This window comes from Rhinatrema bivittatum, chromosome 8 (genome assembly GCF_901001135.1).
Source record: "Rhinatrema bivittatum chromosome 8, aRhiBiv1.1, whole genome shotgun sequence".
Lineage (NCBI taxonomy): Eukaryota > Metazoa > Chordata > Amphibia > Gymnophiona > Rhinatrematidae > Rhinatrema > Rhinatrema bivittatum.
Window position 1 is genome coordinate 110,406,825 of NC_042622.1, and position 27,019 is coordinate 110,433,843.

Here is a 27,019-nt window from a genome sequence, read left to right on the forward strand (position 1 = left end):
GACTCCCGTCACCCCTGTGGCACTGCCGTCTCGGGCGGGTCTACGGCCACGAAAGGAATGAGACCAGGTCTGCGACCTGCTGGACAACTGTCTTTGGCAAAATGGAGCCTCTTAGACTGGCAAAAATGGCGCTGCCCCTGAAAACGCGACCGGGAAGGGAGGAAAACCTCTGGAAGCTTTTGGCCTATCCTCCGGGAGCTTGTACACCTTATTGTCCCCCAAGGACTTAATGAGCTGCTCCAAATCATCTCCAAAAAGTAATGTCCCCTGAAACGGAAAAGCACCCAGCTGCGACTTGGAAACATCAGCCGACCAAATACGGAGCCATAAAAGCCTGCGGGCTGACATCGCAGAAGCCATAGTATGCGAAGACGTATGAAGGAGATCGTACAAGGCATCCGCCCCATATGCTTCCGCCGCCTCCAAATGATCAGCCTGCTTCGATTCCTCTGGGGAGAGCTCTCTGGCACTCAGGAGCTGTTGCACCCACCGGAGACTCGGACGCTGCATTAAACTACTGCAAACAGCTGCTCAAACCCCCAGAGCCAACACTTTGAAGATATGCTTGAGAAGCACCTCCAGCTTATGATCCTGAGGATACTTAAGGGCAGCCGCCCCAACCACAGAAATAGTCGTACGCTTGCTGACTGTGGATACGGCCGCATCGACCTTGGGAACCTTAAGGAGGTCAAGAGAGTCATCCGGCAGCGGGTACAATTTTTCCATAGCTCTGCCTTTGTGAAGGCTAGCTTCCGGAGTATCCCACTCCCGAAACATTAGCTGGAGCAACATAGGATGAAAAGGAAAGGTCCTAGCCGGGGGATGAAGACCAGACAGAACTGGATCCACCGTGCCCTGATCCATCGGCATCTGACCAGCCGGTATGCCCAACTCCGCTAGGACATGTGGAATCATCGGCTCCAACTCATCTCTACGAAAGAGCCTAAAGACCCAAGGATCATCCCCTTCCACTGGGGCCACACGCTCAGAATCCTCATCCATGCCCGCTTGAAGCAGATCCGCCAGCGGCACCGCCCCCTGGTTCTCGGAACCAGACCCTTTCCGGACCAGCCTAATCCAGGAGAACTCAGGAGGATCCGGTCTAGGAACCTGCACGGGAGGAGAGGGCTCATCCCCAGGCCACCCCGGAGGGGGCTCAGGATCTCCCATGAGCATAAGGCTAGTTAAATAAGCCTTATGTAATATAAAATCAGCCGAAAAAGGATGCTGGCCTTTTAAATTTTCACGAGGGGGGTACCCAAATGAGCATGAAAAGTAGGACATAAATCATGGGGAGACCCGGGGCAAAATTCTTGAGGAAGTAACTGAGGAGGGAGATCCCCCCCCCCTGCTGAGCTGACTGCATCAGCATCTAAAGCTCCTAAAATGGCCACCGTTCCCGCGTTCTGCGGGAGCGGGGCAGGCTGAGTACCACAAGGCAGCATCAGGGCACCTGCACCACGGGACTGATGTGCCTGCCTCCCCCTGCCCCCGCTGATGGGCCCTTGCCCCCGGGAAGACACCGGGAGCAGAGGCTCTCTCTGGAGAGCTGTGCTGCCGGCTCCCCACAGGATTTGCAGGCGGAAGCGTGCGGCATCGCTGCACTGAACAAAGAGGAGAGGCCGCGAAAATAAACCCCGGAGCCTGGGAGGCCGAATAAGAGCAGCACAGCTGCAAAAAGCAACGCGTTCCGATTCTTTTTTTTTTTTTTATTCGAATTGGCCTCACCAGAGCACAACCTGCGGTTGTCTCTGGGCCAGGGGGGGGAGGGACTGGCCCACCGGTAAATCCCCCCCAGTCACTCACCGGCTGCTGCTCCTGGTACACTGGAGTGAAGGGCAAGGCACTCGGCAGCCTATCACCGAGGAGAAATGACTCTGCTCCTCGGGAGGCCCGGCTCTATTTTTTTTTTCTTGTTTAGAATCAATTAGCCATGACTGCAGGTTCTGCCACCTTCATCTGCTGGAGACAGAGAAATACTGAAGGGGCTGCAGGTGGCGCATCGTACTTACAGGGGTGTCCTTCAAGTTTTTCTCTGTCTCCATCTGCTGGAAGGGAGGCATAACCCAGCAGTCTGGGCTGATCTGGGTACATACAGGGAAGTGACTTTGAGTGACTTTCATTATAACAATATTGTTGTATACTATTGGCTTGCTAAAATGGTCCATAAATAATTGTTAGTAACTCTGCTAGTAGGTTTCTATTTCCCCTAATTAAACCAAAAACCCCTGAAATATTGCTGATTGCACACCATGGAGAAATTTTCTTAACTTTTAATTTCTTTTCCATTAGTTCTGATACACCAGTCCAGTCCCGCACAGATGGTGCTGACTGGTGCCATAAGGCAAATGCATCTTGGCATGAACATTCACAGAAGTATGCAAAGAAGACCAAGTGGTTGCCCTACAAATGTCTGCAGGGAATAACACCTGCACCTCCTCCCAGAACACCAACAGTGCCCTTGTGGAATGCACTCGCACCAAGTCAGGGGGCCTTTTTCTATTCAGCACCACCTGTGTGGGACTGGAGAGATGTAGCAGGATGAGATGGAAAATGGCACTGTGTTTCCTGTTGTTGGGGTACTAGGAGGCACTACAATAGTTTTTATTGGTATTTCTTGTGGGAATACATAGAATAAGCTAGGACTCAAACTACTGGTCAGACTGGATGAGCCAAAATTGTCTCTATCTATCAACATCTAATGGCTTATTTGGGTGCATGCATACCCATCTCACATCAGGGGAATGTTTCCAGCCCATAAATAAAATGCAAACAAGCCATTAAAGTAATACAGAAATAAAGGGTCATGCTCCTTACTTTAGCTTGAATCTCAAGTTCTAGAACTTGTGAGCAAATACATGCAGAATACAAAAGAAAACTACGGAGAAGCAGGGCGTGAAATGCACCAGAGGAGATATTACCTCTCCTTTTGAGGAGTCTTTACTAGGGGACGATGAAGATGACTGAGGAGCAGCAACCAATGAAGATACGCCAAGGCCAGCCGAAGTGACAGCTCCAGAGGGCATTTCCCTGTCCTCATTCCCAGGTCGCCTATTCCAGCCAGGGTCACTCATGGGTCTTCGTACAGATGACACAATGTCGGAACTCCTGCTGCGTACTAGTCTCTCAGGGTAGGAATGTCTTTGTTTGAAAGCTTCTGAATCGATTGAGATTAATGTATGGGAACTGAATATTGGTAATCTGGCCTCATTGCCCCCAATGGCCCCCTCTAGGATGGGTGGGTCTGGCGGTGGGTGAGATGGTCTTGCATAGTGCACTTTAGGCCTCACCACTGCTAAAGCACCTTAAACAGCAACAAATACAAAAAAATTAAATCACAAGTATGGATTTTGGCTATCAAAAGCAATTCATGCTCGGATTTAAAAATATGAATTAAAGATGGTGGTTCTTTTAGATAAGTTCATACCTTTTTAACAGTTTTACAGTTATAACAAACTCATCAAGTAATGAGTTTGTTCTTACCATTTATTTGGCCTATGCTGTATTATTTCACATCTTACCATCACCTGAAGACAAGGGATCGAACATTGCAAGCAACGAGTCTGACTGGGAAGGGGGTGAGGTCAGCTGATGTGCTCCTGAAATACAAACACCGGAGATGAATTATGCAAAAGCAACACACTATTGTAAAAAAGGCATCAAAATATCTGCACCTGAAAAACTCTTCAACCATGTCAAAACATTGTAAGTAACAACTTCATTGTGTAATTTTGTTTTTTTTTTTCTCTCATATTTTCCTATCTATCAAACTCCCTATCCCAGGCAGCATGCCCAGGCAACACAAGTACCCTTGGAGGACAGGATTGCTGCAGTAATGGCAGCTGTTTGTTTTTATTCCTTTCCTTGGATTAAGCATGTTGCCTTTGCGGTTCTATCAGACGGGAGTCTTGAACTGAAGTCTTCTACTGCTGCCTCAGCCAGGAGACCCAGCCCTGCAGTTTTGTATTTTAATCATTTTAATGGTGAAATTACTTCTTACCTGATAACTTCCTTTCCTTGAATACAGTCAGGCCAGCCCACACCAATGGGTTATGCACACCAACCAACAGATGGAGACAGAGATCATCAGGCTAGCTGATGTCACTCCTTATATACATCTGTGCTGATACCAGCCTACCAGTATTCCTGAACAAGCTGTGGACAACATAAACACAACAATTTAACCATATTACCAGTTTTCATTCTTCTTTTTTTTTTCTTTTTTTTTTTTAATCAATAGACCAAGAAAAATCAGGAAGCAGAAACAAAGGCTGAGATTCCAAACAGTAGAATAAAAAAAGTCATCTGTAGCAAAGCAGACATTCACTTTGTTTCCTACTTCTGCTTATTTGCCTGCAAACACATCTTCTGTAAGAGTGAATAAGGACACTGAAGATACCAGCAGCATAGGGAGGGTCGTGGACTGGTCTGACTGTGTTCAAGGAAAGGAAATCAGGTAAGAAGTAATTTCACCTTCCTCTTCATCCAGTCCAACCAGTCTACTCCAGTAGGATGTACCCAAGCTACTCCCTCAGAGTGGGATGCTGTCCCAAACCCCGTGTAAAACTGCTGAGGTGAAGGATGCCTCCTCTCTATACCCTGGACAATCAGATGATAATGCTTGGTGAAAATATACAAGGACAATCCTCTACATATCTCCAAAGGCGAGACCATGTGCAACTCTGCCCAAGACAACTCTGCTCTCACTTGCTTCGGCAACCAAACATCAGAATACACATAAGCCGCAGTAATTTTTCCTTAAATCAGCACGCAACTGCAGCCCTAGTAGCTGCCTCACTTTTGTATGATACACTATAGAGAACAAACAGGTGATTTGATTTTCTGAAAGTGTTCACAAAAAGATATCTCTGCACATCCAAGAGATGAAGAAAAAGTGTAGACTTCTGATCCTGGCAGGTCACAAAACGCCTGAGATCACCTGGTTGAGCTGGAATTCCAAAACAACTTTTGGACAGGAGGGGGGAACTGAATGAATTTGGAGTCTGTCCCTGGTAATCATCAGAAGGACTCACCACAAGAAGCGCTTGGAAAACTGAGATCCTTATAGCCGAACAAAGAGCTACCAGGAAAAGCATCAAGTAAGGAGTCGTAGAGAGAGAGAGACTTAAAAGGAGCGAAGTGAGATTCTGCCACGAAGACCAAAACTAAATTCAGATCCCAGAGCAAGTCCATAACTTGAAGCAGAAGCCTAATATACTTCACAACTCTGAAGAAACAAGACATATCTAGATGAGAAGATGGTGGTCTACCATGAATATGCTCCTCTACAGTAAGAGAGATCTGTCACTTGTACCTTCAATGAGTCCAGAGCCAAGCCATTAAAAAAGAAACTGATGCACTGCCAGGAGCACCTTGCATATTCTCCATATGCAGACATAAACCAAGGAAGAAGAAAAAATGTTCTAGTCTTCAGGAAGGTGGCCACTATAGCCTGAGAATAACTGTCCTGCTTGCTTTATCAAGGGCCAAACCGCAAAATAATTCAATCCATATCTATGGGAAACATGGGACCCTGGGACAACAACCTTTTGTGAGGCGGAAACCATAAAGGGTAGCCATAAGTCAGACATCTGAAGACTGTCTACCCCGGTTGACGTGACCAAGCCAAAACAACTAGCACCACTAGGCCCTGATGACAAGTGGCACTCTGAAATACCATACCTATCATGGGCCACGAAGAAACTCCATACAGAAGTGGCTCTTGTGGCCAAACCTGCACCAGGGCATCGTGCGCCTTCATATACAGATCCGGGAGACCCTATTGTGCAACAATGAGATTGAAGGCTGCCTGAGAGAAAGAGACCATTCCTCCGGGTCTATGTAATATTCTGAAAAGGCCTCCAAGTTCACTTCTGGCCAAAGAAGATGTAGGCCCATCATGGTATCATCTGATACTACCTGGACTGCCTGTGCCACTCTCAAAGATGTAACTATCATGAGAGCCAGCTGAAAACCCTAGCCTCTAGCCAGGTGATGGGCCACTTTACTATCTCTACTGGTCCACTCTCCTAGAGTAAACAGCTCCTGACAATGCAACCTCTGCCCAGTCCAAATGACTGGCATCCAAAGCCTATGATTGAGACTGGTGCACCAAGTTCACATCCCATTCTAAGAGCTTATTTATTTATTTTATATGCCTCCTTTCAGCAGATTACATTCAGGTACTGCAGCTATTTCCCTGTCCCCAGAGGGCTCACAATCTAAGTTTGTACCTGAGGCAATGAAGGATAAATTGACTTACCCAAGCATAAGATCCATCCACCATTACAAGGTAGTCTTGGTGATGCCAACCACAACAGATGCCTGGAAAAGATCCAAGATTGGGGAATGCACCTAGAAAGCATGGTTCTTTAAAAAGAGAACACATGTGCACCCTTGCCCACAGCACTAGGACCAATGCTACTGCCATGGATCCAAGAATATGCAGACAGGCGCATACCATTAGATTCCTGGTCAAACCAAATGCCCGGATTTGGCTAGAGAACTTGAATTCTTGATCCAGTAGATGTACGCATTGTACCTCCATATCGAACTAAACTCCCAGATAATCCAGTGCCTGAGATGGCTGAAGATGGCTCCTGGGGCAGACAATCCAACCAAACTCCTGCAACAACGGTATCACCTACTATGTGGCCGAAATGTGTCCCAACCTGACTACACTCTTAGCAGTCAATCACCTAGAAATGGGTGAACTAAACACCTTCCCTGTGCAACATCACAGTCACCATCACCCTTACCTTTGAAAAGGTGTTTGGGGTGGTTGCAAATCCCAAAGGGCTGCGCCTGAAACAAAAAATGCCTATCTGGCACTGTAAAATGGAGAAAGCACTGCTGATCCTTTAGGGTCAGACAGTGAAGATAAACCTCAAATACAGGGATTGGGGGGGTCACATAATATGCTAGACCTCAGCAGGCATGAGAGCTCAGAGCTCCTTGGATCCCCATCAATTCTTTCAAATCTGCTTGATATCTGCATGAATCAGGCTAAAAATGAATATGGAGACCCCCCTAAAAACTCCTTCCTGCAATGTGGGCTGATCAAACAGGCAAAGCTCAGCAGACGGGCAGAAAAAGTACAGGAGGAAAATCTAGCCTGACCAAGCAGCACGCTTCAGATGAGGAATGGCCCTCTCTATCCACTCCCAGACACTGCAGATGTTTGAGACATTCTCAGAGAAGCTCAAGGCTAGCATCAGTGAACTGGGAAAGGTAGTGTTGAAAGTGGCTTCTCTGGTATTGTCTTTGCAGGAGAATTTGCCATGTCTTGCTGTTACAGAAATACAAGTAAGGAATCAGAGATGTCCCTTACAGGGGCTCACAGTAAAATTGATTTGTTGGAGAGATAGTTGAGGGACACCCTGAGCAAGCTAGATAACTTGAAAAACTATGGCTGACCAAAGTATAGTGGGACTACCAGAGGGAGAGGAAGGAAAAAATTATAAATTCGCTTACAGAGTTGCTAGAGTTGCAGGTGCCAGGTGGTAAACTCAAAATAGAGAGCACATCGTTTGCTTGCACCTTCTCTGGACTCTGGAAGTTGACCCTATCCCTCACAACTTGGATATTGAAAGCTTGATCCTGCAACCGCTCAACCTTTCAACTGATGTCTCTCAAGTGCTTGTAGCTTCACGAAAGCCTTCCACATGAAAATCCTATCGTTCTAAGTGGAATAGATTTACCATATGGTGCACGCAAAAAGGTATTGACCCTTTTTCCTGCCCCACTCCGTCTCTATTAGACTATCTCTGGCACCTTTCAGACTCTAGCCTCCAGACTTCTTCGGTGAGGGTACACCTAAGTGCCATCTCAGCGTTTCACAAGGGAGTTGGGGATGGCCCGGTAACAATGCAACCCCTTGTGAGTGGGTTTATGAGGGGCCTACTACAACTCAAGCCCCCTCTATGGCCACCAGTCACCGAGTGGGACCTGAATGTAGTACTTACAAGGCTCATGCGCTCCCCGTTGGAGCCTTTGCACTCCTGCGATGTTAAATTTCTTACATGGAAAGTCCTCTTCCTAGTAGCCATTACATCTGCTCGAAGGGTTAGTGAGTTACAAGCACTTGTCACATACTCACCCTATACAAGGTTCCTACATGACCGAGTGGTCCTCCATACTCATCCTAAATTCCTTCCCAAGGTGGTTACTGACTTCCACTTGAATCAGTCTATAGTTTTGCCCACATTTTCCCAAGGTCCCACTCTCACCAGGGCGAGAGGGTTTTACACACTTTGGACTGTAAACGTGCACTTGCATTTTACCTAGACCGCACTGCAGTCCATAGGAAATCCATCCAACTCTTTGTTTCCTTCGATAAAAACAAACCAGGAGTCGCAGTGGGCAAACAAACTCTCTCCAATTGGCTAGCAGACTGTATCGAATTCTGCTATAACAAAGCAGGCCTTCCTCTCCAGGGACGAGTGAAGGCGCACTCAGTAAGAGCCATGGCAACCTCAGTAGCACACTATCATTCAGTACCGATTGCTGAGATCTGTAAAGCTGTAACATGGAGCTCTCTTCACACTTTTGCAGCACATTACTGCCTGGACAAGGAAGGATGCCAAGATGCTGCCTTTGGCCAATCCGTCTTGAAGAACTTATTTCCAGTATAATCCCAACTCCTTCCACATCCAATCTGCTGTGATTTTCAGGCTGCCTTGGGCCTGTTGCTCAAGTTGTACGCTGTTGGTCCAAACAAATATGAGTCAGCCTGTAGCTTGCTAATCACCCACATGTGAGGGCTACCATCCTGCTTGTCCTGGAAGAAAGCAGAGTTGCTTACCTGTAACAGGTGTTCTCCCAGGACAGCAGGATGTAGTCCTCATGAAACCCAACCCGCAGAGTTGGGTCCGAAATGTTTTATTATTTTATTTTTTCGCTCGCACCTTTTGCTGTTCTCTGGAAAGGTTTCAAAATCCAGAGGCTTGGCCTGTTTGCGGTGGTGGCTGAGGCCTGGATGTCTTGGGCTGTTGAGGATGTGCTCTCTGAGACGGCCTAGTTGGCCTCACGCGAGATGCAGGTGGGTAGTATCTGTGTGGGCAATAAAATGGTTTTCTAGGGTCCCTTCTAGTGGATCTTCTTGCAGAAGAAGGGGCCTCGGTAGTCACTGTGGATAATTGCCGCAGGATCTCATTATCGTTTTTTAATTGAGCCACTGTATTGTATCTTGTCGCCGAATAGGTTTTCACCGATACATGGCACATCAACAAGTTTGTCTTGGACTTCAGGTCTCAAGTCAGATGCTTTTAGCCAGGCCCACCTCCTGGCACAGATTCCTGTCGCTGACATGCGAGAAGCTGTTTCAAAGGAGTCACAAGCAGCATGAACCTCATGTTTTCCAGCCTCAAGGCCTTTCTGTAGTATGGCGTTGAGACTATCTTGCTGTTGATGGGGAAGAGAGTCAGCTATTCCCTGAACCTGCTTCCAGAGATTCCTTTGATACTGTGTCATGTAAAGGTGGTATGCAGCTATTTGTGACACTAGCATGGAACCTTGAAATATCTTGCGACCCAAGATATCAAGGAATTTTTGGTCCTTGCCAGGAGGTACTGAAGAGTGTGGTCGCAGTCTTCTGGCCTTCTTTTGTGCAGACTCAACTACCACCGACTGATGGGGTAGTTGTGGTTTTTGGAATCCCGGAATATGTTGCACCAGATAAATTGCATCTGTCCTCTTATTTACTGGCTAAACAGCACAAGGATGCTCCCAGAGACTACGTACAGGGATAGCCATGACTTCTTTTGGAGCATCAACAAATTGGAGAACTTCCAATGTTTTATGGCGTGTGTCCTCCTCTGTAATCAGATCAAAGGGAATTGTCTGTGAGATCTACCTAACAAAATTGGCAAAGGAGAGATTTTCTGGGGGAGATTTTCTCTTTCCTTCTGGAGGAGATGGTTCTGACAAGATATCCTCTGTGGATATGTCGGTGTCAACATCTTCCCATGTGTCAGAAAAGGTCTCTAGTTGAGATCCTGAAAGGAGGGAAGAAGGTTGATACGGTAGGACGTGTTGGCACCGATGGATCTTTCGATGGCCTTGATGGAAGATGCAGTGGCACTGATGTGGGTTTCAGCAGCACCGGAGGCATCAATGGAAAACAAGGTCCTCTCGGTCCCGTGAGCCCTGATGGACCAGGCATCAGTGAAAAGTGACTGGAATCCATGCCTTCGTCATCTGAGGACCCTGGAATGGGAATTGGGGCTTTCAGAGGCTTTGCGGGTTTCTTTGGCATCGGTGGCCCGGGTTGTGTTGGAAGGGGGATTTTGCATTGTTGCTGTTAAATGTATAGTGCTGTGTTTTCTGTCAACATCTTGGTATCTCAGCTGCTGTACCTGGATTGTTGTGGGGTGTGGCTGTCTTTGGGAGATGGGTGGGATGGGGTACATTGGGGGGGGGGGCGCTATGTAGCAAGGGAAAGTGTAGCATTTTTGATCAAGGGTTCTCCTGCATGGACATTCTGTACTACTTTTTCTCGGGGGGAGATTTCCCTCACCTCAGTGATGGTGGTGTCTTTGTTCAGATGACAGGAATTGAGAGTAGAGCATACCTTGTTATTTGTTATGGGCTGTTGGGATGGTTTGAGGCTGAAAGTTTAAGGGAAACTAGGGTAAGGGGGAGGGTAGTGGGAGTTCAGAAGGGTGACTGATAAAATGAGGAAAACGGTTAGGAAAAATTTAAAGGAGCAGCTGCAAGAGTTAAGAGTTTACATCAGGCATAGGCATTGTTTAAAAATACCATCTTGGAAGCCCAGACCAGATATATTGCACACATTAGAAAAGATGGAAGAAAACCTAAATGACTATTGGCTTGAAGCTCATTAAACAAAAATGGATGTTGCAATTTTTAAAGAAGCAACAGACATGGATCCCGTTGCTGCAGGAGACTCACTTATCTTGGATAAACATGAGAAACAAATATGATTGGGTGGGACAGGTTTTTTTGTTTTTTTTTGTTTTTTTTACATACTTTTTACATACTTTTTACATACTTTTTTTACATACTTCCTGACCTCCTCAAAAGGTCAGGAAGAATGTATTCTGATCCATATAAATTTGTCTATTCAAATTTTGATATCTAAAATGGACAAGGAGGAAAGTTATATTTTACTGCATTGCAACCAGTACTTCAAGGAATTTTTATGTCAAATATATATGGGTCAAATGTAGACACAGGTCCTTTTTTTTTTCGGACCTTATCAAAGCTCTCGATGAGTTTGTGGGTCCTCCTGTGATGGTGGGGGGTGACGAATATACCCAAATCCCAGGATAGATAGTTCCCATCCTAAAGCATATCATATGGTGCCTGGTTCTCTCTCTTCCTTAATTAACCTCCATAGCCTCCTAGATGTGTGGCGGGAGAGATATCCTTCTAGAAAGGACTATACTTTTTTTTCCACATCACAACTCAATAGTTGTTTGGACTTGTTTCTTGCTTTTCACACTTGGATAGGCAAGTGTCCTGTCATTTATCAGACCATCACCCAGTTTCTATCGTGCTTTCCTTTCATCAATCCTCGGGTTAGTCATGCACACGAAGACTGAATCTTTCTTTGTTAACCTGGTCAAAGAGGCAGTGGCAGATTTTAATTTTCATCATTGCGAGAGAGATTATGATCCAGCGCTGCGATGGAAAACTCTTAAAGTGGGGAAGTGAGGAAAAATAATTGGTTATGCTAGTCATATAAAGAGGATTAACCATGAGGAACAAAGGAAGCAGGAGATGGAAATAGCTAAAATGGAAAAGGAACATAAATAGACCTGTTTGACTTGGGTTTACAGGAAATTGTTGTTGGTGCGGGACCGGTTGAGAACTTTGCAGATTTCTAAAGTTGAGGTGGTCTTGCAGTACACCAGGCATTGCTATTACAAGCATGATAATAAAACTGGCTTCTTGTTGGCACGAGCAGTGAGAAGGGCATCTTGCACTTTTATATACAAGTTGCGGACTACACAGGGTGGCCTCACCAATAACCCCAGGGAAATGAGCAGGCTTGCTAGGGGTTTCTTTGAAGCTATATATGGGAAGGACCATGATTGTGGTAATGGTCCTGTGCAAATTTTCCTGAGTGGAAGTACTCGCCCCTGGCCCCCAGAAGAGGCAGTAGATTTATTGTGGGCACAAATTACTGAGCTGGAAATTCAAAGAGCTATTGGCAGCTTACCTGCTGGAGAGAGTCCTGGCTCCAATGGCTACCAAATAGACTTCTATTTAAAAAAAAAAAAAAAGGTGGGGCACCCTTATACTTTTTTTTTTGTGAAGGAGCTGTTTAATTATCTTAGGGTGACTCCTTCGATGAAGGATTTAAATGATGCACATATAATCCTTCTGAATTAAAAACAGGGGAATGAGATGGAGGTGGGCTCATTCCACCCAATTTTTTGATTAAAATGGATATCAAGGTCTTGGCCAAAGTTCTGCAAATAAGAATGGAATTAGTTATGCTGCGTTTTATTCAGCATAATGAGACAGGTTTTATTAAAGGGAGGTGGTCCATGTCTAACATTAGGCGGCTGTTTAACTTACTGTATTTGGCCAGGAAAAAAAAACAAAAAAAAAAACGGTGTCTGAGGCCATTGTGGCACTATATATGCTAACAAAAAAAGGCCTTTGACAGAATTCATTGGCACTATTTGCTATGTTTGAAAAATCTGGATTACCTGAAGAGTTTATTCAATAGAGAAGGTATAAAGAAGGACGACCAAAGTGATAAAAGGCATGGACTACCTTCCCTATGAAGAAATGCTAAAGAGGTTAGGGCTGTTCAGCTTGGAGAAGAGAGATGGCTGAGGGGGGATGTGATAGAGCTCTATAAAATCATGAAAGGGCTAGGACGTGTAAATGTGAATCAGTTATTTACTTGTTCAGATAATACAAGGACTAGGGGGCACTGCATGAAGTTAGCAAATAGCACATTTAAAACAAATCAGAGAAAATTATTTTTCACTCAACGCACAATTACTCTCTGGAATTCATTGTCAAAGGATGTGATTAAGGCAGTCAGTGTAGCTGGGTTTAAAAAAGGGTTTGGATAGGTTCCTGAGGAAGAAGTCCATAAACTGCTATTAATCATGTAATAAGCCACTGCTTATTACCGGCATCAGTAGCATATGATCTATTTAATGTTTGGGTACTTGCCAGGTACTTGTAACCTGGATTGGCCACTGTTGGAAACAGGATACTGGACTTGAAGGACCCTTGGTTTGACCCAGTAAGGCAACTTATGTTTTTATGATCTGGGCCATGTATACCTCTCCATGGGCTTATGCCAAGTTAACAGGTGCCTTTTCTTTTTTTTTTTAATACAGAGTGCTTCTTGGCAGGGGTGTCCCCTCTCTCCTCTCCTTTCTGATATGGCCATCGAACTTCTGGCACAAGCCATCAGGGTCTGCAAGGATTGAAAGTTTTAGGATAGATTGAGAACATACAATCTCACTACTTGTTCATGTTGATCTTTTTCTGTCATAGGTGGGGGTTCTCTGTTCTTCCTTTGATGAAGCTATTTCTTTTAAATCAGAGGGGTACTATTCCTCGTTGCTTAGCTAGCTACAAGGAGGTTAAGGGAAGTTTTGCTATTTAGATATCTCCCAATTTTAAAGACTTGTTGAAACTGAACTTTGCACATGTGTTGTCTTACATTAAGAAGGATTTCAGGGATTGGATGGATCTTTTTATTTCCTTGGGGGCCTGTATTAATTTACTTAAGACGAATCTCCCGCCTTGGCTCCTTTATTTTTTTCAATGTTCTGTGTTGGATACCTTAGGCAGTTATTTACATCTCTAAGTGGCCAGATGGGCAGCTTTATCCAGCAGAACAAGATAGCACATATCAACTTGGCTACACTGTGTAGACTTAAATGGCGGGGAGTATGGGTCTTCCAGCTGCGCAAGATTATTATTGGGCTGCTTGGACTGCTCGTGTTTGAGATTGGTTTAGATACTATTATTTGTCTGCTTGGCTTCAATAAGAGAGGGCACAGGCAGGTGGGATGGATCTCTCTCTACTGCTGACCATGCCTGGTAGCTGCCCCATGGTGTGCCAGAGCATACGTCCAGATTTGGATGGCAATTTATAAATTTTTAGGGACTCCTGAAGAGGAGTTGTCACCTATTTCTTGGCTAGCTAAGAGCCCCAAGATTTCTTACAGTACTTTTTTTCTGGACATAAGACCATAGCATCAATGTGGGCTATGGTTTGTATAGCAATTTTGGAATGGCAATTCGATGATATCCTTCAGAGACTTAATGGATAAATATAGGCTAGATCCCACTTCTCATTCTCTATATCTATACTTTACAGACAACAATCTTTTAGACAGTCCCCCAGTGGCGTAGCCAGAATTGATTTTTTGGGTGGGCACAAGGTTAACATGGGTGGGCTGTAGGCATGCAGGTCTACTAGTTGTTTTTTTACTGATAAATAATGCCAAATTATGCAGCATAGCATTCACATCTACGCCTAAGTATGAGGTTTACTTAATGATACAAACATAATTCACGGTGATTTGTGGTACTTTAGCCTTCTTATTATTACGATTTTATACACGGCTCCTACCTGTCCATAAATTTTGAGAGAGCGGTTGTGTTGCTTATATTTAAATTGCTAACATCTCAAAATATAGATATATATTTTTACCTTTGTTGTCTGATCTTTGTATTTTTCTAATCAGTTGGTCCTGGTCTCTTTTTCCCATTTTTTCCCTTATAGCTCATTTCCTAATTCCTTTTCAGTGTCTTTCTTCTATTACTGTCTTCTTCCCTTCCACACACACACACACGCTTTCTCTCACAGACTCCCTCTCACACACTCAAGCTCTCACTCTCATATGCTCTCCCCCCCCCCCCCACAAGCTCACATTCAAGTTCTCACTTTCTCACCCCTCCCCAGGCTTATATTCTTATGCACACACAGACGCACATCCAGGCACCCATTCTCACCCACACACATAAACCCAGACTCCCAGTCTCACCCACACATATTCAAGCTCCCATTCTCATCCATACATATACACATTTAAGGTACTATTCTCACCCACACATACACACATTCAAGCACCCATTCTTATCCACATATTCAAGCTTCCATTCTCACCCACCCACACAAACCCAGGCTCTCATTCTCACCCATATATACACACATTCAAGCTCCCATTCTCACCCACCCACAAACCCAGGCTCCCATTCTCAACCACACATACACACATTCGAGCTCCCATTCACTCACATATTCAAGCTTCCATTCTCACCCACATACACACCCAGGCTCCAGTTTTCACCCACACACACTCCCATTCTCATCCACACATACACATTCAAGCACGTGCACAGCTTCCGCTTTCTCCCCCAGAGCAGGAAGATCAGCTGCCTCTCCTGCTGCCACCGGACTCCTGCTATCTTCGGGCGTCCGAACTTCCTGTCGGGGGGGGGGGGGGGGGGGAGCGGAAGCGCAGCGCACAACGTCCGCTTCCTCCCTCCCCCCCCCCAAGCAGGAAGATCGGCGGGCAGTACGGCCCGACGCCCGAAGATAGCAGGAGGCCGGTGGCAGCAGGAGAGGCAGCTGATCTTCCTGCTTTGGGGGAGAAAGCGGAAGCTGTGCGCGGCGCTTCCGCTCCCCCAAACAGGAAATTCGGCGGGCCGTTTGGTCCGAGGATAGCAGGAGAACGGGTGGCAGCAGGAGAGGCAGCTGATCTTCCTGCATTGGGGGGAGGAAGCGGAAGCTGCGCGCGGCGCTTCCGCTCCCCCCCCCCCCCGAACAGGAAGACCGGTTGGCCATACGGCCGCAGCAGCGCTTCCCCATGTGTGCCGTGATGGCGCGCGTGGCGTGGGTTCTCTTGTTCGCTGTCGCGGGGATGGGATCCCGCGACAGCCTTGCAGTTCCGGTGCCAGTTGGGTGGGCCTGGGTCTAAGTTGGGTGGGCACCTGCCCACCCAGGCCCACCCGTGGCTACGCCACTGCAGTCCCCACATCGGATTTTAACCACTTCACAGTACCGAATTATTACTTCTGTTCACCTTTGATTGTATCCACCACTGATTTTATTTTGGTACCAAATATCTGTTAGTACTGCTGGATTTATCCTCAGTCTTTGACACATTAAATCATAAAATCTTGTTGGATCATCCTGGGAATAGGTGCCATTGTTTATTCCTGGTTTACTGCTTTTCTGTTAGTTCAATCTTATAGGGTAAAGATTGGTGCTGCTTCCTCTGACTTATACTCTCGTTCCACAGGGTTACCTCAAGGCTCCTCTTTGTCTCCTATCTTTTTTTTTTTTTTGTAATTAACATTTTTATTGTGGAAAATTTGCATATAAACAATTTTTACATGCAATAGAGATAAAAGTCCAAACTGGTATGGCATAACCAGATATTTTCAGACTAAAAGACATTTAGCCGTAAACAGATAACATTATTCCACAAATCCCGTTTTATCCCACAATCCTTCTCCCAATCTACCCTTTCCCTCATCCCATGCTTAAGGGTGCCATAGTGGTATCATTACACTAATGAAGGAGCAATGCCTAGTTATTATACGATCTTGCCAAACACACAGGCCAATACAGTAAAGTTCACGGGAGAGCGGGTGAGCGCCCACTCTCCCGGCGCGAAACCAGATGCCGGCAAAATTGAGCGTCTGGTTTTCAACCCACAAGCCAATTTCAATTTTTTTTTTTTTTTTTTAACTTTTGGGACCTCAATATCGCCATGATATTAAGTCAGAGGGTGCACAGAAAAGCGGTTTTTATGTCACGTTATAATGGGTTACAAATCCCATATTCAATTTAAGTGAATGAAATGAAACACGATACAGTGTAAGCATTCTGCTCTCGAATGAGGGTTGTTTATATGAAACATATTTTGGCACAATTGGTAACGTGGTTCATTATCTATTAATGGATTAAGAACTGGCAACATGAGAACAAAATGATGCTGAATATTTAGAAAACAGAAGTCTTGCTTTGGTCTCACTCAGAGGCTGACATTACTCCTAAGTGTTTTGTTTGAAGGAAGTTCTGTACCTATTAAGAACCAGGTTAGTAATCTGGGGGTACAAATCGACCCCTCATTATCCCTATGTCCACATTTTAGTTCATTAGTACAAACATCTTATTACAAACTGCACCTTCTGGGTTCGTTACAGCGTCTTCTTAGCCAATCTGACTTTCATATAGTCACTCAGCCATTCAAATCATTGACCTCTATTATTGCAATGTTCTTTTTTTTGAGTCTTCCACACTCATACCTGAAATCCTTACAATTAATACAGAATTCAGCTGCTCGCTTGCTCTATGGTTCAGCTTTACAAGAACACATTACTCCCATTCTGGCCGCCTTACATTGGTTACCAGCCTCATGGTGAATAAAATTTAAAGCTTTAACTCTAATTTTAAAGCCCTACACAATTTGGTCTCGCCCTGTATTGTGTCTGCAGTTCACACTTACCAACAGAGATGCTTATTTCGCTCTTCAACCCAGTGTCTTTTAGAGATTTCTCCATTAAGAACTGTGAGGTTAAGTGAATCTAGAAATTGGATGTTTAAAATTGACGGCCCTCCCTGTGAAATCATCTACCCAAAGTAATTAGGGAAGAAGGATCTGCAGCACTTCAAGAAAATTCTTAAAGCATACTTCTTTTCACTGGCATTTCCTCAAATTTCTCTGAGATTTAGTACGTTTACTGTTATCTTTGTGAACCGGCAGGCATTTTTTTTCTTTTATCTCACTGTGTTTTTCTGAGTTTTACTACATATGCTAAATATGAGACTGCGTTTTATGTTTAAATTTTTGTTTATTATTAATATGTTTTGTTATTCTCTGCATATAACATTGTATATGTACTCTTATCCACCAAGATTTGTGGACTGGTGGAATACAAATTATTTTAAATAAATAAAATATCTCCAGATTCAAACTGCATTGGAAAAGCTGGTGGGGAGGGGCTGGATTGCTTGTATTCCTAATTTGGTGGAGAGATTCCTTAGCAATCATACTATTGAAGATACAACTATTTCCCAGCTGTATAGGCGTATTACCAATATAGATGTGATGTCGTGTAGATTGCAGAGCCTAATTACTGCATGGAATGATGACATTCAGGCTTCACTGGAGAAAGATGACTGGGTGGGAAGCACATTCAATCTCCATGTGTTTGAAATGAGTGGACTTGATGATACAACTTCATCACATGTACAGATATCCAACTTTTTTCACAAAATTTTCTCCACTTTCATCTGTACAATGTTGGAGAGGATGTGGTTTGGATGGGACTCACATTCATATGTGGTGGTCATGACTCAAAGCACACTCTTTTTGGGAGGAGGTTGAGGACAATATTAAACATTTATGGAGGAGACATATCCCTTACACCAATTTTATGTTGGCTGGGTCCATGGCAGGATGAATTGTCTAGATATTCCTGCTGGAATAGAACTCTAAGGAAGAAGAATGGTCAGTAGCAAAAAGGGAGGCAATATTGCTCCCGTAAAAGTCCCTGATGAGACCTCACTTGGAAGACTGTGTACAATTCTGGAGTCCATACTTCTAAAGCATGTAAATAGGATGGAGTCGGTCCAGAAAGTTGCTACTAAAATGGTCAGTGGTTTTTGTTCTAAGGCGTATGGGGACAGACTTAAAGATCTAAATATGTATACTCTAGATAAAAGGTGAGACAGGGGAGATATGATAGAGACATTCATATATCTCAAAGGTTTCTATGCACAGGAGGTGAGCCTTTTTCAATGGTCCTCCCTACACACCTTCTCCAGATTCTACCACCTGGATGTCCAGGCCAGGGAGGATACAGCCATTCCACCTGCTGGAGACAGACAAATACTGAAGGGCTACAGGGTAGGCTCTGTCCTCATATAGGATATCCTTTCAGTTTTAGTTTGTCTCCACCTGCTGGAAAGGAGGCTCAACCCATGGTCTGGACTGATCCGGGTACGTACAGGGAACAGTGCCAAAACATTTTTATATATATAATCAGTTGAACCTGTTCAAAGTTAATCAAGTATACTCAAGTCTAATCAAGTATCAAGCAACATATATCCACACTAGCTTTTCGAGGAGAATACTGAAGAGCTAAGCATACTGCACAGGTATATGTAGGCTGACATCAGCTTTGAAATCTCACTCCATCTCCCATCTGCTATCAGGAGAGCACAATACCCATTGGTCCTGAGTCCATCTGGCTATACGCTAGGAAATACAGGCTTTAGTCACACCTTGCTGAAACAGCCATCCTCCCCTGCAGCTTTCCCGCAGCAGGGAACAGTGCTCTGGCACTCACTCACTCACTCACTACAAAGCATCCCAGAGGTCTGCTCAGGCAAATCACTTCTGCCTTTTTTTTTTTTTTTTAACACTTTATTCATGATCCACAGACTAAACGAAGGTGACTCAAGCCAGGGAGAAAGTGGGAGAAGGGAAGAGGAGGGCAAGAAAGAGGAGCAACAGGGATTTAAGATAAACATTCCCAAAGTCCTACTAGGCATGCTGGAAAGCTCCCATGATCCAGTGACTGCTCAACCGGAGGAGGGAAAACATTTCTATCATTGCGGGAGCCACTCTAATCTGCAATAATCGGATCCAGGACTACGCTTGATGGAGAGAGAGCGTGCTTGACTGTCACCTTGGGAACAGCACCCTGCCAGAGACCTAACCAACCTCCATCCATAGAATGGGATGTTGGTCTGCAATCTGATGGAGACAGAATACTGTCAGGCTGGTGTCAGCATGGATATATATAAGGAGTGACATCAACATGCCTGGTGATTTCTGTCGCCATGGGCTGAATGGCAATTATAACTCACTGGTGTGGACTGGTCTGGCCAGATGAAGAAGAAAGGGTAGGAAGAGGAAGGTAAAATAGACTTATCAGCTCTCTGCTGGTGTGTGACCTAGTTTTGTATCCGAAGCAATGTTCCCTGTAAGCTGCACAAGTGTGCGTGCACAAACAGAGGAAAACATAGCAGGCACAGGAAAAGGAAAATAGAACAATGTTTCAAAGAACACTGCACACAAATTTTGTACACTACACTGCACACAAGACTTTTTTTTTTTTGCTGACAAACAAAAAATTAGAGGGAACATTGGCCTGGAATATCCTCGTCATACCTAAATGGATGCACAGCAGCAAAAGCCAAGGGTGAAAATGCTCAGACAGAACTTGAATTAAAAGGCTGATTTCCTTCAGTTTAGAGAGGATTTCACTGATATTTTCCTTTTGAATTATGATTGACAAAGGGTTGATAAAGGAAAAGTATATGATTAAGTTGTAATATGGTTAGATGCTTATTCAACTCAGTCATCATGATGTTTCAATGTTATATTTTGTTTATTGTAATGAAATGAAAAGCAATAAATAAAGAATTTAAAAAAAAGGCTGATTTCCAAGGTTCTATCTGTTGCAATATGAAATATTTAGAATAATTTTAGCATGCATTTCTTAATGCATTCACCAGTCAGCTACAGTAAATCAGCACATCAACCTACTCAGCCAGAAAACTGGCAAGGCTGGCATGAATCCCAACAAAAAGTTATTTTCTTTGTAAATTTTAAGAGTTGACATATAGCAGCAACCTTTTCTTCTCTGCCAGGTTGGTGCCCTGAAACACTCCTTACCTGCCAAAGAGCCTACTCTCCCAAAGCCTTTACAGATACAGTAGAAACAGAAAACGTGGCAAGAATTTCTCTGGGAGGGGTGCTATGTGTTAGCAGTGTACATTTAACAGCCATCATATCAACTCAACCTACTTTCCACTAGGCTGCAGTGTGGCTTTAACTACTGTGTTGTACAAGCTTCAACCTCTCTTACCATGTACAGACTCCTCCATATCTGGACTTGTCACAGAATCCTTTCCTCCAAAGTCAGAGCTGCATTCAGATCGAAGGTCCTCAATCTTATTGGGAATGTCCTCAGAGGTGGCACTGATACCTTAAATGTTAAGAGCATTTCATCTACATGTATTTGTTAGAACAATGAATCCAAACCACATGCTTAATATCTAATTTGCTTCTATCTTCTTTTAGGGTCTGATTTATTAACTAAGGCTCTTTTCCTATTCTGTGTCTATGGGAAAGAAAGCTCAGTAAATCTGGTCTTGATAGAGAGTTCAGATTAACTTTGTAACAACCTCTAAAAACATTTCTACAGCAATCAGATCTTAGTAAACTAGTAATTAATTGGGCAGAATTAGCTGGATACAGCACAAATTAATTAAACAAACAGCCATATTCAATGAGGGCAGCAAAATTTGAATTGTGCTTTTTAGCTTCATTAGAAAGTCCAAATTTCTCATCCTGAAGGAAAAAGTGGCAGCAATTTTTGTGTTCATAATATGCAAAATCTTAAGAGTAGTAGCAAATGCTTTATTTTCATATGACAATTGCACATCAAAGTCAAGTGGGTCTGACAACAAAAAGAGTCCTGTCTTCCGAGGACAACTTCAGAGTCCATTCACATATTACTGGGCATATGAAATGGCAAAAATCTGCTTCTTAATATCACTGTACCCTGAAAAGAAGACATTTCTAAACTACAGGAGAAAAGAGTCAAGATGCATCTACTCTTGAAGCCATGTGATAAAAATAAAGCAAAGTGCAGCGTTTCTTGCGGTTTATAAAATACTCTAATTGTACTGACAGTCAATCACATGAAGGGAGCAATTCTAACTTACCCGATACCACACTCAGCCCAGGTGTGCTAGGACGAGAGCTGACCTCCCTCACATCTGTATCATCGGATGTGCTACCTACTCCTGAGCAACTTTCCAGCTCCTGCAATCTTTCTTCCTGCTTTAGGTCTGGGGCTTCTAAGTGGGGAAAAAAAGAAAGGTTTTGTTTTCAGTAGTTTGAGTGGAAGTTCTACAATCTAGAAGTTACAAATATTTGCAAGCCCACAGCATTCTTTCAGATTACACAGAGTATCCTCAGACCAGAGCCACTTGGATTTATGTCAGGAGGGCATGAGATAGCACCATGGAGTAACTAATAGAAAGAATAACCAATAAACCTATAGGGAAGATGCTTTATCATACCTAGGCACCAGACTTATAAGCAGAAAAAATGCAGACACTGACCTGAATCACTTGGCAATACCTCCACACTCCAAGCCTCACTAGTTGTTTCTGATATAGTAGATCCCGTACATGGGTCCAGCAGCAGGGAACCTGACCCAGGTAAGCATAGCAAGCTGCCCAACATGTTCTCTGCAGCAGCACCTAACACACAACAGGAAGAATATGGTTAATCCTGGAAATAAGGAAATCAGTAATATTTTATTTTTTTTTAAGCACTTGACAACACAACTTGTGCCACTGACTGCTCTTTAAATAACTACCTGCAATTTCTTGCAGTCTGTCTTCATCAATATTAGGATCAAAATCACTACCCAGCACATCAGTACTCCAAGTTTCACTGACAGTTTCTGAAATGTCCCTGTCCTCTGTGAGTCCCATCATATCACGAATTTCAAATTTACGAAGCTTATCATCAAGGTTATCCTGTGTGGTAGCTGTGTTATTTTTTGGTTTAAAAGAGAATAAAAAAAGAGGTGAAGGATATTATGTGAAAGCTAATATGCATACAGAAACTTGACATAGGCATTTTAAACACCTAACAAATCATATATTATATAAGCTAACTGTGCCTTTCCCCAAAAAGTAACTAAAAAGTTACTCAGGACACCAAGCATAACAATAAAACATGAAAAGCAAGCCATTAGCAGAATTTGTCTCTGAATTAAAAAAAAAAAAAAAGTAAAATTTTATTCATAATTTAATTTTCACATGATATCTTCATGTCCATTTGCCAGCACTGGCAAGCAGGGATCCTTTATTCATTCATATTACAAAGCACAGTGCAAACTTCCCCACACTGCCCCAACAATGGACTTCAAGCCTATTCTGCAGGTTTCACCTGCAAAAGAATATTTTTTATCTTCCTGTACTTCAATCCTTGGCTTCTTCAATGTAAATGGCCAACAGAATGCTCAGTGTCCACTAATGAAGTTGTGTGTGATATGGATATCCCTGCACTGACAAGGAGACTGAACTGGCCAATTTTCCTTTTCCGTAGACAGCCAAATGGTCCTTAGAGACAAATGATTTTGGTCATTTCTAAAATGGTGCAGATCGGAAGCAGTGACAGGTAAAGAGCTCGCATGCCACATGCCAATACAATTAAATCCATCCAAGTCTTGACTTGCCCTTGTGTGAAAGACTCACCCACTACATTCAAACCAGCCTGAAAAGTTTTACATGCCTTGTTCATGTTCTAACAGCTGCAAAGCTTCGACCCCGTTGCTCCCCGAAGGCCCAGCTCCCAGCTCTGATACAGACTCTCCTTCTAAATCCAGGGAGGACACAGAATTGGAACGGTTTGAAGGACCTGCTGAACCAAAGGTTTTTCTTTCATTTTATTTGTAATAATACAGATTTGAAAACAGTATTTTCTATGCAGTTGTACTATTTAGAAACCAAAAATCAAACATGCAAATTTCTTCAACTTACTCAAATCAAACAGAATACTATTACTGTAATAGCTTTCTGAGAACACAACAGCTATTGTTTAAATAACTAGTTTTTAACATGCTCATGTTTAATGTCTGTATTTTTTTCATTTTGAAGAAACTGTCACTTATGCACGTGTTATGGCTAAGAAAATAAGAAATGTCATACTGGGTAAGATCAAGGTCCATCGAGCCCAGCATCCTATGTCCAACAGGGGCCAATACAGGTCACAAGTACCCAGAGTCCCAATCACTGATCTAATTCTTGTATCTCATTCACAGGGATAAGTGTGGCTTTTCCAAGTCTACCTGGAAAATAATTATTTATGGATTTTGCCTTCAAGAACTTGTCCAATTCTCTTTTAAACCCCACTATGTTAATTGCCTTGACCTTACCTTCCAGCAACAGATTCCACAGCTCGATTGTGCGCAGAGTAAAAAAAAAAAAATTCTTCCTTGTTTTAAATCTGCCAGTTTCATGGTGTGTCCCCTAAGTCTAGTGTTGTTTGAAACTATAAATTACTGTTCCCTATTTACCAGTTCCACCTCACTCATGGTTTTATAAATTTCAATCATTTCTATTCCAAACTAAAGAATCTAATCTGTTTAGCCCTCCTCTTTTCCATTCCAGTTATTTTTGTCGCCCTTTTCGGAACCTTTTCTATGTCTGCTATGCCTTTTTTGAGATGGGGGCAACCAGAACTGCGCATAATATTCAAGATGTGGTCACACAATGGATCCATACAAACGTATTATAATATTCTCAGTTTTGTTCTCTGTTCCTTTCCAAATAATTTCTAAAATTCTATTTGCCTTTTTGACCGCTGCTGCACACTGAGCTGAAGATTTCAGGTATTCTCCTCAAGGACTCAGAGGTCCTTTTCCTGGGTGGTGACTTAATATGGAACCCTTGTATAATAATGAACTGCCAATATGATGTAACTCCTTGATACGTCACCACACAAACATCGTATATCTATGGAAACTTCAATTAATTCTCCTTCATGAATCGAGACCTCATGTTACAAGAGAGAGTTTTTTTTGCTGTGTTCTCTCACTTCTCAAATGTGTGGTTATTTTAAATAAACACCACTACATAAAAAGAGCATGAAACGATTAGTGTTATTTTGCTTGTCTTTGACTAAACAGAAAAAATTATTCTTAAAAATTTCAAAAACATTTTTGCATAAAAATCTGTGAAATAGAGACCAATGATTATAAAAGGAAAACACAGTCATTTACTATGACTATTATGTAGTGGTGTTTATTTAAAATAACCACACATTTGAGAAGTGAGAGTACACAACACAAAAAACTATCTTGTAATATATGAGGTCTCGATTCACGAAGGAGAATTAATTGAAATTTCCATAGATATATGATTAATATGGAACCCAGCATCATATACCTGTAGATAGAAATATTTTTCCTACATGTATTACTTTGCACTTATCTACATTAAATTGCATCTGCCATTTAGATGCCCAGTCTCCTAGTCTCAAAGTCTTCTGAGTTCCTTACAATTCGCTGCTGTTTTGACTCAAAACAATTTTGCATCACCTGCAAATTTGATCACCTCAAGCACTGTTCCTTTCTCCAGATCATCTATGAATATGCTAAATAACACAGATCCCAGTACAGACACCTGGGGCACTCCACTAACAACTTGTTTCCATTTGGAAAACTGACCATTTAATCCTATCCTCCATTTCCTTTTATTCAGTTACCAATCTATAATACGACATTGCCTATCTCATGACTTCCCAATTTCTTGAGTCACTCATGAGGTACTTTGTCAAATGCCTTCTGAAAATCCAAATACGCTATATCAACCGGCTCATCTTTATCTGCATGTTTATTTATACCTTCAAAAAAAATCCAGTAAATTGGTAAGGCAAAACTTCCTTCACAAAAAACGTTGACTCTTCCCCATGAAACCATGTCTATCTATGTGGTCAATAATTTTGTTTTTAAGAATAGCTTCTACCATTTTGCCCAGCACAGATGTCAGACTCAGTGATATATAGTTTCCCAGATGATTCCTGGTGCCCTTTTTAAAAATTAGATTCACACCGACTACCCTCCAGTCTTCAGGTACCATGGCTGATTTAAATAATAGGCTGCAAATCACCAGAAAGCAGAGCTGCTTATTTGTAACAGGTTTTCTCCTAGGACAGCAGGATGTTAATCCTCACACATGGGTGACATCACTGGATGGAGCCCGGCGCGGAACTTTGATCTCAAAGATTCTAGATCTCTCGAACATGCCCTACTGAGCATGTGCAGCTGTAGGCAGAGTCCCTCGGTCCATGAAATAGCTAATACATGGAGAAACCAACTCCCAGGAGAGGCAGGTTGGTTTTGAGAGGACTAACATCCTGCTTCCTAGGAGAGCACCTGTTACAGGTAAGCAACTCTGCTTTCTCCTAGGACAAGCAGGGTGGCAGTCCTCACACATGGGTGAATCCCTAGCTATAGGCTGTCCAAGTAGGACAATGCGGGAAACCGCAGTGTGCTGAAAGCACCACCTCTCCCCCTTTTGTCTGTGAGGCAGCTGACCCACCAGAGGTCCAGGCTGGAAAAGAGTTAGGTTCTACAAAGAAAAACCATACAAAAGACTGAGACACAAACCCTCCTGCGCAGCAGGGGTGCCTAAGGCAGAGAAGTGATGCGAGTGCAAGCAGAAGCAAACTCCGCATCACGGAAAACAGTTCAAGAAGGGTTCCTGATAAGTAAACCCTGATAACAACAGAAGGTCTATAAACCTCCTGGATATAGGAAGAACCCAGAGGTGTAGACAAGAGAAAATCTCTTAGAAGACCGCCCAGTTTCCATCAATGCTAAAAGACAACCAAAAACACACTGGGGCCAGAGAGCCCCCAGAGAGAAATTGCAGTCCGTTAACAGCTGAAGGACCGAATGTCTCTGCAGAAGGGTGTCCAGGTTTGGCTTGTAAGGATAATAGGCAGAAGAAACCCAAACAATGCTTGGAAGAACAAGCAGCGAATCACAGCAGGGCCTGAGACAGACACTGCGTGCCGAAGCAGCAGACCTAGCTGACCATGCAGGACAGCGTCAAGGGTTTTAAGGGATGATGGGCAATCCCTGAAACAGACCTGTAGCCCAAAACTCCCAAGCAGGGAGAAGAGACAGGTCTGAAGCTTACCCAAGAGCACCTGTCAAGAGCAAGTTAATCTATCCAAGCACAGGATAGCATGGGGCAGCAGAAAGACCTAGAGAAATGAGTCATCGCTGCTTACAACATTAGTGAGTTTCCATCTATCTCTCAGAGCTTTCCCTCGCTCCTCGAGGGCCTACTGCATTCCAACTCCTGGGCTGCCTCAAGAGACTATGGTGTGAGTGTTATCATCAAGGACGTGTTCCAGAACTCTGCATATCCTATCTACTCACTTTTTTAGTTTTCTACAGCTCAGCCACATTGGGATCGCTGTTCCAATACCTGAGGGACTACAGCCCAGCCGGGTGCTTC

At 43.5% G+C, this 27,019-nt stretch overlaps 1 protein-coding gene across 7 annotated transcripts in view; it reads right to left on the reverse strand.

Moving 5' to 3' along the window:
- The window catches only part of GAPVD1 (GTPase activating protein and VPS9 domains 1), a 223,688-nt gene that overhangs the window by 114,714 nt on the left and 81,955 nt on the right, over positions 1-27,019 (reverse strand). For 4 of the 7 annotated variants that reach the window (XM_029610985.1, XM_029610982.1, XM_029610983.1 and 1 more), the window contains 7 exons: positions 23,283-23,411; positions 22,360-22,533; positions 22,100-22,240; positions 21,698-21,832; positions 20,836-20,955; positions 3,522-3,599; positions 2,922-3,304 (listed from right to left, as the gene is read on the reverse strand). In XM_029610985.1, coding sequence (XP_029466845.1) covers positions 2,922-3,304; positions 3,522-3,599; positions 20,836-20,955; positions 21,698-21,832; positions 22,100-22,240; positions 22,360-22,533; positions 23,283-23,411 — 1,160 coding nt within the window. The remainder of the gene's footprint in view (positions 1-2,921; positions 3,305-3,521; positions 3,600-20,835; positions 20,956-21,697; positions 21,833-22,099; positions 22,241-22,359; positions 22,534-23,282; positions 23,412-27,019) is intronic. The other 3 variants (XM_029610986.1, XM_029610984.1, XM_029610988.1) reach the window with 2 other exon arrangements.